The sequence below is a fragment of the Euwallacea similis genome, chromosome 1 (genome assembly GCF_039881205.1).
Source record: "Euwallacea similis isolate ESF13 chromosome 1, ESF131.1, whole genome shotgun sequence".
NCBI classification, from domain to species: domain Eukaryota; kingdom Metazoa; phylum Arthropoda; class Insecta; order Coleoptera; family Curculionidae; genus Euwallacea; species Euwallacea similis.
In genome coordinates, this window is record NC_089609.1 from 6,227,054 (window position 1) to 6,241,201 (window position 14,148).

Genomic DNA, 14,148 nt, shown 5'->3' on the forward strand with positions numbered 1-14,148 from the left:
GCCGAAACTCGTTTGACCGTGAAACTTCCTCGGTAGAGCAGAAATTCTGTTGCGATTTAATGTCAACACGCTTAAAAAATTACACGCTCGACTTGAGCCATTTATTCACGGCTCCCTCCTTTTTCTTATAAACGACCTTATTTTTAACACAGAACTTGTCATCTCAACTGACAAAACTACTTCCCTAATATTTCATAGTCAGTCCAAATGGGGATAATTTAGCCGACTGGCCGGGTAGCTACTTCGCAGCGCATTAGTAAAAGCTATTAGGAGTGTTAATCAAGCCATTATGTAGCTAACTTTATTCCGCAGGCGAAGTTAGGTCGTTAAGAGGCTCGCCTAACATACGGATGGCCGCGGTTTTCGCCTCTAAGTCCGCTCTATTTCGCCTCTAAACTGCTTTATTTATTCGATTATCTTGGGGTGGTGGTCCGCAAGTCGCCGATTTAGGCAACCAGCAGTGCGTAGGTACATCATCAACAATAAAAAGATTAAACTGAAGATTAAACAAAAATGTATACAGGACCAACTACAAAACGCATAACAGTCCTCTATCAAGTCGATATGTATACTGGGTTGCCTGCATCAGGTTTTGCTTACTACAATATTGACTAAGTTTATAACGTAGGCAGTGATCCTTAGAGACCGTGAAAATTTCATCAACACCTTTACTTATTCGATTTTCTGTTGATGATGAGGGTTAGCTAAACTCACTGATCAAATGATTCTTCCCTTCTAAGCTGCTTTAATAATGTTTATGTATCTAACTGCCGATATAACCAATTACAATAAGGAGATTCTACAAGATGAACCCAGCCATTATCTACGTGTGTATGCTGGATTGCTTAATTTTAAGGGTTTTCATTAGAATTGGTCAGATTTATGTCGTAACCGGGCATCCTTACAGACCTTGAAATTGTGGTAATATCGATTGGGAAAGTTTCTCCCAGCATAAGCGATCAATAAGATTTATAACCGGCACCCAGAAAAAAAATTAAATTGACAGACTAAATGTAAGTTTCAAGGGAGTTTTGTTCTCTCGATTTATACCAGCACAAATACCGTGCTGCATGAACTTTTCATCGAATAAATTAGATATCTAAAAATCTCTATTTGACTGTCTGAAGGCAGAAATTTTTGATGACAGAACCTTACCTATTTCGAAATCAATGAACTCCTCACATTATGCGTGTTCATCACAGGTCGTTTGCGCTAGTTACGAGGTTGTGTACATAAAAATTCAATTTCTTGATGAAAAATTTAGGTGTAAAGTTCACTTTAAAAGCCATTAGTTTCCAATGAATTTCTAAAAGGCAATTTCACTGCCATACTGCCAGGAAGTAAATTACTTTGTAAGGTCGATTTAAATTGACAGTATTACGTGCTTGAGAGCGGAGTTTGCCCATGAAGTTCAGCTTGTTGGGAGGAATTTTTTGTTGAAAAAGTTTCCTATTTTGTCGACTGCTAGATAATTAGATTGTGAACTTAAGCTTGATAGAGTAAGTTTCCGCAGAAAAGTGCGAAGAGGAAAACTCTTGGAAATGGAAGTAATTCAGGACAAATCCATAGCAAAGAAGTCAAAGTTTATGTTGAACTTGCCTCTATTGCCTCTCTCAGCACGAATCTACTACTACTACTTCCAAATTCTTTTAAACCTCTTCTATCATTGCCCTTTGATTTCTTTTACTTAATCCACTAAGTGATAAAGTACTCACATTTCAAAAACTTCCAAAATAAAAGTATTGCCCTGTCGATAATATCTCTAAATCCAAACTTACCCCAAATCAGCGCCACCGCCGCAACCTGCACGTCAGCCCTCAAACACCTCATTTTTCGAGGCTGCTTAAGAATCCCTTCACTCAGAACTCTCGAAAGCACCAATCACAATCACCGAAAGTACCCATTTTGGTGCCAATCACTGAAATAATAACTCGCGTAAATTACGCGCTTCTGTTGAACTACGCAGGCACGTGCGGGCGACGTGCTTCCTTCGGCGTCGCGACGGACAAACTGGCATCGTACGGTAAACCGAAACTTTGTTGAGCTTTCGCGAAGACACCACTTGACATGCGCCCATAGTTTTTTCCATGGATGAATTAAAAGTTGTTGATTTGTTTCGAGTTCTTTGGGCTTAATGGCAGCTTGTCTTGGTTAAAGTTTCAATTACGCGTGCTAATGGAAATATGGAGTTAATGGAAGGACTTTGAGGGCTCGATTTAGGAAGTTTTGGTAATTGGGATAATGTAAGGTAGAGTGAGAATTTCTGATTTACGTAACTTAAGGCTCACACCAAGTTCTATGGGGTCTAGATTCAGAGTTTCCGTTTTATTTCGAGCGCATGGGGAAATTGTTAAAAAATTCGATTGGGTAGACATTTCTGAATTTGGCCCTTAAAATCCTATTTATATGTTAGTGCGTAAAATGTACCAACTTCCAGCCGAGAAATCTAAGTGGTAAATTTTTCATTAGACTTTGAATTCGAAGACTCACATGCTACCGGCTTTGTACCCTCTCCCTAGCTTCTCATAAAATCAATAACAATATTGGCTGTTTTCTGACTGTTAACCCCGTATTTGCGAATCAAAAGGTCGTCTTCAAAATCAGCATTTTTCTGCAAGCACGTATCGACAGACCCAATAAAATATTATTCGCCCTAAAATTTATAGACACAGATTTCGACTTTTACTGTGCAACACGTATTGCCTTTGGTGATAAAGCTGTATATCTTTGATATTTCCGAAGTTGCCCATATTGTAAATACGTGCCTTCAGTTAAACAAGCGAATTTATAAGCCAGTTTTTGGATTACACAAGTTGCAGAGCACTTATTTCACTTTATAACATAGCGATACTTGCACAATACAAATTTAGCATACGTGATTGGAATCGAACTTCGTCATGAACTTATAAACGAACTTTTTGTACGAGAAAAATCGCAATAACTCAATTTTCCAATCAATTAATCAAGATCTCTTTACAACCGGTGACTAATTCAAATTAGGAAATCGGAGCTGTAAATAACTGAGGGCAAACGTCTTTATAAAGGGATTAATGTGCCAGAAAGAAGACGAAAGAAAAACGCCATTAAACAAACATTGGCCAATTAAGCGAGGGATTTAAAAAGGTCGAAGGGCTGAGGCATTTGTCGTGAAAAGTGAAATTTATGAGTGGCTTTATCAAAGTAGAGAAAAATGAGCCATTAAACACCGATAACATATCCGGTCCATTAAAAGTGCGTTCGAAAAAGTCACAAAGCCTTTTAGCAGGAAAGCAACTGCGCTCTGCAGTTAATCCTTGATGGAAATAAAAGGCCCAACGAACCATCAATCTCTCGAAATAAATCAACACCGAGTCGTCGATCAAAAGAGCCATCAGTTTTCATTTGGACGTGTGTCGATACAGCTAATAACAAAATATTTTTGCCCGAATATGGAAGAAGTTTCCATTAGGTCGATTTCTCAGCTTTTAGAAAGTTTTTACTATTTCCCGTCTGTCAATCTTGATTATCGTTTGCGTCAAACACTTTCGCGAACTTCTTTTGTTGCCCGATGTTCGTAGGGTAAAACGTGGTTCGAAGAAAATCAACAATGGCTTCAAGTTTTCCAAGGGAAAATCTAATCGGCCGTATGACATAAGTATACGTCTTTAAATTAACAAGCTTGCAATGCAGGTACGTATTATGGGTTTGAACACAAAATGGAGAAGGCGCCATTTTCAGGAAAAACTAAATAATTCAACTGAGCCTGTTTTTTGACGACCTGCCACAAACATCCTGTAGAATTATTAGTAATTATGCATTATGTTGTGATTTTATCGAAAATTTTCGTTTTCCGGTACCCTGGGTTGAATAATTTTATACATTCCTGATTTTATTATAAATCCTAAGTACTCTGTGTCTCAAAGTATCTCAAAAATTACAAATTTAAAGGCAATAATTCATTAATCAAACTGGACTTATTTTTCAATTATTTATCAGCCCTTTCACTGTGAAACCACAATTACCAAACATTCTGTATAAAGCTCTGAGTACCACATTATCGATATTCTGTTAGATTTAGCGTAGATTCAAGTTAACCTGGAAATAGGCTGTTCTCCCTCTATTTACAATGGTATTATTGCCATTCTACTGCAATTTGCCTAACAACTCTGTTAATCAATTCATGCAGTTATCAATACTGTGGTCTAGGTACTCCGTACAACAACTGAGAAATCAACTTTCAATGTGGTTGAGATACAATTAATATGATATAATATGTCACATCGCGTAGCATCTCAAATGAAATTATGGCAAATTGAACGACTTTTCCAACAATTCAATTAAATCTTACGAATCTAAAACATGTGTAGATAATTTAAACCGTTAGATAAAGCAGTAGTTCCTAATAAATATCTCTCAATGAAATTGATCAAAACATAAGAAAAATTAAGAAGCTGCGTAGGGCAAGAAAATACCTTTTAATAATTGATGTATCATATTATTCTCGTGGCTATTTTAGAGATGTCACTGTGACGCGCATAAGGGTGAAATTGAGGGAATGTGCTTTATTCCAAATTTGTTTGCCTCACAACAAATGTTGAGGTATTCTGGGAATTTTCCGAGAAGCCATTATCTTCGAAGATTATGGGGGGCTCAAGTCAAGATCTTGTATCTTATAAAAGGCCACATTTTTGTTTGTGCAGCTTATTTAAAATCCCTGAAAATCCATAAAATTTCTATAGCTTTCAACCTATAGACACCTTCGAAGCGTATTATTTTTTACGTGCGAAATGGAAACGAGAGAGTGTTAGATAATCTGATTACTTTATTACAGAACTCTCGCCCTACATCGGCGTATAAATAAATAGGGCGACAATGCGAACAATAATCCCTCCCCTACCGACAATAAAACGATATTGAGTTTAACAGTATAAAACCGGATGAGAGGAGTGAAAAGCAAATATATCGCTTTAAAAGCATCTCAATTTGTCCCATTACTTCTGTACGTGTACGAAATAACGAGACATTATATTTTAAATGGAGGTTACATAAAGGACTGCGTCAGCCGTAAATGATACTACATAAGTAAGGATAAGAGGGTTGCTTTGTATCTGCGAATGTATTGTGTCGCATTCTTATCAATTCGAGACGAGGAGATCTTTTAATACATTTCGATAAATTGCCACATGTCCGGGGTTCGTAAATAAGGGCGCCGGGTTAACTTCGCATGCTTTAATCTAAATAAAACGTTTGAGCGTTGCATTATGTTTACATGAGATATGTTAATATTGCTATTTGTCCAGAGATAGGGGAGATTTGTTGACTGTTAGTTCGGCCACCTGCAGGGGAGGTTTTGCACCAAATTCGTGTTCGAGAGACATTTGCCCTCACACAGGCATGTTTTAAAGCAATCCTCATACGTTACACACTTTATTACACACCGATAAAGGATAATTATATAAGCGCACATCACTTTCCCTTTTTTTCAGACTAATGGAAATCGAAGTAACCACCAATTATATTATATATCTCAAAGGTTCACGTAATTACAGGCCCTTAACCCGAATTTGGCCCTACTAATAGGTCTCGTTTTACTGGAGGTATTGGAGGAATTGTACGGTGAAATTAACAGATTTCAGGGCGGATTTAGTTCTAAAGAGGCTCAAATGCGTACCTTCCTTTAAGCCACTCTAAGAGCGAACATAATCCTCAATTTCAAATTTCCTAGAAACATTGTTTGATGTCAACTTAAAAGCGCTTCTGCCCGACTAAATAAAGAGAATTCCTTTTTGCTTTTGCCGGATGTCACTTCTGATCTACATACATACATAATACGTCTAGAACATAATTTTCTAATATCTCTGAAATATCCTTTATAGAACATTTCGTTCCGACACCCGTCAAGGGAAAGCGTTTTTTTCTGTATTTTTTTTGACTTTACGAAGCAGGTTCACTCAAAAATAATAAGGATTTGACTGAATTTATCCGATCGATTGAAATGGGAACGATTCGTATGCACTAGGCCATGTAAAATTGGACTTGAGTTATAGCTCTGGTTTTAAAATTCCACCTACAAGGCGTACGAAATCACTTCGCTTCGGAACTTTTAATAAGTCGAGGGTCAAAATGATTTGCGAGCTACCATTAATGCAAAAATTACACTTTTAATGTATGCTTTTATGAAACGTACAAGTTTCACGCGGATAGGGACTTTTTTAATTGAGTTTATCCAATTTGAAAATGATTTTTTAAAAAAACAAATTAAACATTTTTTAATACGATTTTTAATTTTAAAAAAATTTTAAAATATGTAACACATTTCTACATTGAATTTTAAGTTTGGCAACGTAGTTTCGATAGTACCTCCCGCCAGTGTAACGTAACGCCATTCGCAACTCCATGAAAGCTAATTTACGGTTCTTAAACAAAAGACAGTTGCATGGTTGTCAGCTTTTGCCACTTATAAAGGGAAAACTACTAGTTTACAGGATAAATAATTAAACTTATTTTTATAAATTTATCATGAAACCCAGATTTATAGAACATCAAAAACATAAATTTATCTTGAAACAACTTCTTTTCACTACATTTCAGGTTCAAAAACTCTCATGCTCACGTTTGTATCCACTTTCATAAAAAAACCAATAATATTATTCCACGATGTTTACGTATCAAAGGGCCGTCTTGCAAATAAGGATTTTTTGGAAACACTAGGGATAAACCCAAAGAAAATGTATTTGTCCATAGTATGCGGACTAATGGTTAATGGAAAAAGCACCCTTATAAGAAGAGTTATCCCAGTTTTATATTTCATACATGCTTGAACTAGCCAGCTGGCTATTTTTGTCCAATTTGGAAACATAATTTTAAAATTAAATTAAAATCGGTTTGTCGTTATGCACATGTCAGGCCCCACATGTGCTTCCAGAATATAAGTTATTAATTTTTTACTACTTTTTGCATGTTCTGCATAGCATGAAATTGCCCTACGTTCAAAGCTTTACTGCACAAAGATGCCTTTTATAATCCGCAGGTACAAAAGAAGGCGGAAATATTTAAATTTCATTTCCTGGATTTGGTGAGCAACCATGTGGATAAATAATGAAAAAAACCTAACGAACCTAAAAACATTAAACTTGATTAAAAACTTGTTATTGGCGTTATCTAAGCCCTCTCTCCATCCTACCAATTCATAATTATTATCGTTTTATTTTTGCCTCGTCGAAGAGCGAATCTCTCATAAATTTTTATGATTTCATTGAGATATCTGGACAAGTTTTGAAAGCTCGCTGCCGGTTTTTCGTTTTGTTGTCCGATTCCCGGGTGCAAGAAAATTTTATTTAATTGGAACTTATCTCGAAGGGTTGAGTAATTCCGAATGAAAACGTCGCTGCTGAAGTTTCTCCTTAATAAGTTTTTCGAATTTTCTAACAGCCCGAACGGCAGTCAACTTTAATGAAAGACGTACTCAGAAATGTAATAATTATGTTTTTCGACGAACATTTTTATGTGTAAATTAAAAATCATTAACCACAGGACGTTCTACAAATTAGCCACTAGGAACAATGAAGACTGTCTCTCTCTCTCAGACACACACACACACGCACACAGTCACAGGGAAGTAGTATGATAATTAAGCGTAATGAATTGCTTGACTAAATATATTCAATCAAGCTCCCCCGTTACACGAAACCCAGAAATGAGGTCATAATAAACTCATTCACGTCAAATTTGTCACTACCAGCAGTAAAAATAATTTATAGTCTGAACCACTAATGTTGATAATTAGCAATGTTGTTATCATTTTTTAGACGTATCAGCACCAATTTTCGACACCATTTTAATCATCCAAATATTCACACAAAAAATGACTGTATTAAATACAACTACAGACTTTCCTTCCCCATTGTGTCAAGAAATGTTTATAAGGAAATGGAAATAAATTTCGCAACGATTATGTATGTATACATATATTTCCATTATCTTCCATATTCCGTGGAACATCAAACTATTTGTCCATATATTGGGACAAGCCCATTAACAACACTAAGTTAACAAATAGAATTGGTAGGTTTTCATCCGTCCATTTTTAATGTTTTTACTTGAAAGCCATTAAAACGGGCTACGCCCTAAGTGTGTCTACAGTGTGGCCCAAATTGGGTCTACATGCAGACCCCGGAGTACAAACACCAAGAACGTAGAATGTAAAAGAAGTTGGAGGTTAGGGCAAGGAAAGAATTCAGTGGTGACGGAGCAGACACTTTCAGAAGATACTGAAACAATCTCATCGGAATTACCCTAGATTACCCAGACAAGTAAAAAAAAACCTCAAACAGGGCAAGAATTTCGATAGGAAGGAACAAGTTAGGCCCTCAATCCAGATTGGAAGCTTGTGCTACGTCATACATCGTGTATAGCGAAGCTCCTCCCGCTAATGCGAGCCATGAGCGTAAACTCGCACACAGTATACATACAACGCACGATCCACTTGTGTCTTCAGTCAAGAAAGACCAGGAAGAAAACGTTTTAGAATATAGTTTGACCAGCCGTGAAAGCTTTCAGAAATGTTTTACACATTTAAAAAATACTTTTTTGAAAACGCTCTTACTTTCTTGAAAATAACTAACTCAAAAACGAAAAGACATAAAATAGTTTTCAAAACGACAGCGAACTGGCCATTTATCACTGTTTTGAAGTCAATGGGGGAATATACACAGAGTGATCCACATGTTGGGATTAGGTGGGTTTTTTTTAGCAGACCGTGGTCAACGGCAATGTAAAAGAAAATATTGATTTTAATGATAACCAACTTCAGTGACTTATGAAATTTTAATCAACGAAGAGCAAATGCACTTAAAGCACAGGTCATATCAATTGCCTCTATCAGCCTACACTGGAAGGGTTGCGTTAGATCTTTTAGTTCACGAGATATGAACTAACATACATAATACTTTTCTAGATTTTAGTAGCCTCTTTGACTTTTCTTTCCATTACATTTTGCTTATAACTTTCGCAATTCTAGCAGTTTAAATTTCATGGCACCCACACACATATGCTCAATTTAAGCTCCACTGGATACCTATGTAATCATGCTTATTCCGTTGACATCAAGTGAGCAGACGGGCACAACCAAAATTCTTATCGTGTTTACACTAAAAGCGTAATACAGTTGGCTCATATTGAATTACATGGGGATGCTCGAAAGCGGAACAATATAGCAATAAAAATGTAGAACACGTTTCTTCGCTTTTATTTATGGGTGATGCCACTTTAGTTTGTAGGGCGGCAGACACTTTTTAAATCGGCTTTAGCTGCGAGAACTAATAATTGTCGGGGATTCGAAAAATAGAGAGAGAGAGAGAGAGAGAGGAAAAGAGAGGGGGAATTCCCTTCAAGTCTAAGTTTGACTATGTTTTTACGGTATTTGCAAACTTCAGCTTGACAAAATGACGAAGAACATGACTCAATATTGGTCCTTCACCATGTTATCAGGAAGTTTTTGCTGAGTTTCATAGTACTCCTATAGAATACGCTTTCATAAAACATAGAAGACCGCTGATAAATTTTCCATTTCACGTCCAATCTCGAGCCTAAGGCATGCTCCATAAAAAGCATAGAATTAGGAAATCCCAGTAGAGTTGGCCTGGAATAAAAGAATGCTAAAGCAATGCTTAAAACCGGATATATACGCGAGCGAAACGCCCTCTTTTATTAAGGAGGATAAAATATCCAATAATAATTCCTTACTTTATATCTCTGTCTGATACAGACAAAAACATATTGCCATTTTATGGCGTTATTAAAGGCAAATAAACGTCCCCGGTATCAATCTTAAAATCAATGAATTATTATTTCCCAGTTTTATCGTCTTCGCCGTTTTACGGTTACACGGTTATTTTCCTCGGGAAATTACACTTCTCTGCCAATTCGATCCGATATAAATTACATGTTGCAATTAACGTGATACAAAGCGATAGAGGCTCGAAGTTTTTCAATAATAAGTGAGCACTTCAATCGGGTTGCCTATTTAAAACGATAACAAATCAGCAATCAAAAATCAGCGCTGAAAACTATTTTCAACAGGTAGCGAAAACAAATAAGCTCTCGTTGTAATGTTAATTTAATATTTTTATTATAGCTCGACATAACGTGAGCATGACACATTTCAATTAGATAGAACAAACAAAACGAATTAAAACTTTGTTTGTTGTTCACGTGTGCTTCCATCTAAATTAGAGTCCGGCTTAATATGTTTCAAAAAAAGGAACGCTGTTATTACTATACGTTACAGCATTGTGCGTTGCGAAAAAACTCAATATTTCCGGCAAGAACCTCACACATAAAAGTTATTTCTTGACGAAATGGAGAATCTCACAATGTTTAGTGAAACAGAAAGTGCGTATAAGCTCTTATACCCTTATAACCATTGTATAATTTAATCAGTGCCAGATACAGGACGGTAATTAAAATAATTAAATGCTTCGAAAGTTCCGGAGTGTAAAGTTGGTAATTGCTGGCCGGGTTTAACCGAGCTCTTTACAGCTATGCCGGCAACTTTAGACTTATCGGAAGTTTTAAATGGGGGTTGTTTCGCACTGAAACTTAATAGATTCGGCTTTAAGGGTCGGTTTAATGTGTCCAGGACGGTTTAGTTAACGCTTAAGCTTATCACTTATTTGTTTTAAATTTTCAAGACTCTCTCAAATAACTAACGGTTACTAGGTCGCAACAAGAACAGGAAAATGTGATAATGATAATTCAGGAATGGCTTGAAAGACAAGTTTTGAATTGTTTAGTAAAATTGTGTTCATGTAAAGCAACTAGAAGGAATTTATTTTGTAGAAATTTCGACTATTTTGAAACGACTAAACTTCGAGAAGAGTTCAAGAAGGTAACACCTCCTTGAACTCCCCACGTGATACCATCATGGTTTTTTAGTGATTATATCGATCAAATTTAACAATTTATAAAACTGTATTGCGATTTAAAAACTCGCAGAAAATGAGATAATTCGCATTTTTTAATGCATGAACAGCTGTAATAACTAAAATTTATCATCGTCTCTTGCCCTCTTAAATCTCCTTTAGTTATGGCCCTTATGTGTTAACATTGACAGTTCATTACATTAACATATTTCAAAATAAATATTGGTACTGTAATCTTGAAGAAAAATCAGTGGGACAGCTTTCTTATGAACTTCATCAATTCTTTAGTTACTTAATCATAACTAAAATTTCAATTTTCCGAACAATTTCCAAATGAGGAAAGCAGATACTTTTTTAACCTGGAGTAATTATCGTAGAGAAGTGTATCAAATTAATCGTCCCAATGAGCTCATATGCATGCACAAACCGGATTGTGATATCCCTTTTACTATCTGAGATACGAGCTTACTTTGGGACTTATTTGCAACCTTTCCAAAATTAAAAAGCTGCGAGCTTTTCCCGTGAAACTGTAGTATAGAAATGATCATTTTGTACACAAATCGTTCTTTTAAATATGGCCAAAAACATTATTTTCTCTACTCATTACTTAAGTCTCTAAGATATCAATTACATTAAAGACACGCAAAGAAATCAAGTAAACTTACAAATGAGTACAGACGGGCAGTATCTCTAAACGTTTCCGTCACCTTTTTATCGGTAATTTATACGAGACTCGTCTTTTTTCCGAGCTTTATCTCGACTTATTCCTGACGTGGGGTCATTTGTAACCTCAAAAAGTCGCATTTCTCTTAGTCAGCGCGAACACTTGTTTCAGTTATTTTTAGTTCAGTTCACCCCCCATTTCGGGGATGTTTTATGCATCAAAGACTGCATCGTCATTCAATATGGAGAGAAACTTTGTCATCTGAATTATGGCTGCAGGTGTCATCTTCCTCGGCCTAATCAGTGAATAAGAGATTAATTTTCATTTGTAAAGTTACAGTGTTAATTAAGGCTATTCCCCAGTGACGGACACATTAAGTCCAACTCCGGGTCTTATCTAACCCTTATGTAAACCGGGCATAAATCTTAGGCACAACTTTATATGCCCTGGGATTTAAGGAGGCAATCGAGGGATCCGGTATAATTCATACTGGGTCTTTTTACGGGCAAAAAATGTCACACCCATATAGAGGCCCAAAAAGGGCTTTTATTGGGATATATGTTAGGTAATTGCCTGGATGACACGGCAAAACTCCCATTGCAGTCACGTACATTCCAGCAAATTACCACCAGTCAACATATATTAACCAGACTAATTTGTTGGGCACCTCTTTGTAGCGTTGCAGTGCCTGTTCGTACCACCAAGGAGCAAAATGGCAGCACGTTTTGTATTGAAAATGTTGCGTTTGTGCCAAGACTTGGAAATTTTATGACAAAGACGCTGATGCCAACATGTGAACCATTAAGCAAATTTGCTTTAGTCGCCGCTACATCACACTGATTTTTTCTCACTTCCATATGATCTGCATATCCTCAGCTGAGGAACACACAAAAACAAAACAAAATTCTTTCAAAATCGGACTGGCACTGTTTCGAAACTCAGGCGATGAAGTTGCGTATGATCTTTCTGTTAAGAATCCAAACCAACTTTATGTTCTTCGGCTAATGGCAAAGTCTCACTACGGCAACGCTGTGTTTGAGCTTATTTTCAAGATGAGTAGATAAACTGAGCCTTTAGAAATGCACTTATTTTTCCTTATCTCCCGTGACATTCGTCACCATAGCCCGAATTCCTGCAATGCGGCCCCGACCATGTATACGCAAACCCGATTTATAACGTCCGGAATCATTCCGGGAATGTTAAAAAGGCGTTTTTGTTGAATTAAACACGAACCCGGAAACGAGTTCAAGTCCGGAATCGTGGGAATTTATCGTGGACCGAGAAATAACTACCATAATTTGACTGGCAACTTTTTCCAGCACGACTACGAAATTTCGCCGAAAGTTTGAAATAAACGCAAACGCGAAAGAAAAATAACACTTTCCGTCCTAATCTAATAAAAAGCTCAAGCTGAACTTTTAAGTCGAAGGCAAATCTCTGCTGGACGGCAGCGTCAATCAAAGTAGAAGAGCGCAATTTGCAAGAGCAAGTTTCGAGGAAGTTACATAATTAATTTTTCAACTCCTCGAATATTTAGTTTTTCTTAAGTGGCAGAAAAGTTTTTCATCATTAAAAGTTGCGCTGCCAGGTAGGCACTTCGGACGTTTTACTTCTGTACTGTGCTTGGTACTTAATGCAAGTACGTGCTCCAGAATCTAATTTCAAATTTAGATAATCTGTAGGTAATTTAGAAAGCGGTTTAAATGCATTCAGGTGATGATCTTTCTTAAATTTTTAAAAACTTGTAGTTCTCACCACGGAAGATATACAAATCAGCGAGCTTCCTTTTAGATTTTTTGGTTAATTAAAAAGATTGATAATTGCTTTAAACGTTTGTTTTTGCACGATATAAATAAATCTCCAAGAAATAAATATTTATTTAGGCAAGCAACTCAGGACAAAGCCTCCAAAAGTTGTGGCGTGCGGGCAGGTTCGTTCTTAATTAGAACGGGCCCAAAGTTCTTTATTGTCATGGAACCGAGTGGAAAAAGAGCTTTTCAAGGGCTTTTGTCCCTTGAACAACCTGTTTAAAATTTCACGAAACATTTTTCACTGTAAAAAAGGGTGTTTATTTACCACTATAATCAACATAAAATGCATCTAGCAAAATCTCCAGACAGGGGAAAAGCATGGCCCCATTAGGGTGGCAACACGAAGCGTTACGGAAATTACAGCGAGATTGCGCGAATTCGATAATCGTCCGGGATTCATGCGAATCATCTGCCTCATTATCAAGGGGAATATTAAATATAATCATTGCAAAGTGCAAAGGTTCAGAACAAAGCCCTGGTTGCAAGACAATCAACTTGATGGCCGATTACGTTTCAGTTTAAATTCGATTAATAAACTCGAAACAGAGTTAACAATGCTTCGAAAAGGGGAAGTTTGCAGTAATATATAATTGACGCCGTTTATTTAGGGTTAATTAACATAAATTGAATTTAAAGAGTTTTCTTGACAAGCTGGTGAATAAAAGGTTTCTTGACAAAAGGTTGAATCAAACTGGACGAATTGTTCAACTGCCTGGGATTGACTACAAATCACCTGCCTTACTATCGTAAAAGCAGTCATTACAAAATGAAA

General features: G+C 36.6%; 1 protein-coding gene across 1 annotated transcript in view; it reads right to left on the reverse strand.

The window, feature by feature from the left end:
* Positions 1–1,997, reverse strand: part of LOC136411861 (uncharacterized) — a 114,769-nt gene extending 112,772 nt beyond the window's left edge. Inside the window, exon 1 of the mRNA XM_066394637.1 lies at positions 1,779–1,997. Within this exon, the coding sequence (XP_066250734.1) occupies positions 1,779–1,830 (52 nt within the window). The 5' untranslated portion in view covers positions 1,831–1,997. The remainder of the gene's footprint in view (positions 1–1,778) is intronic.
* Between the last annotated feature and the right edge of the window lie 12,151 nt (positions 1,998–14,148).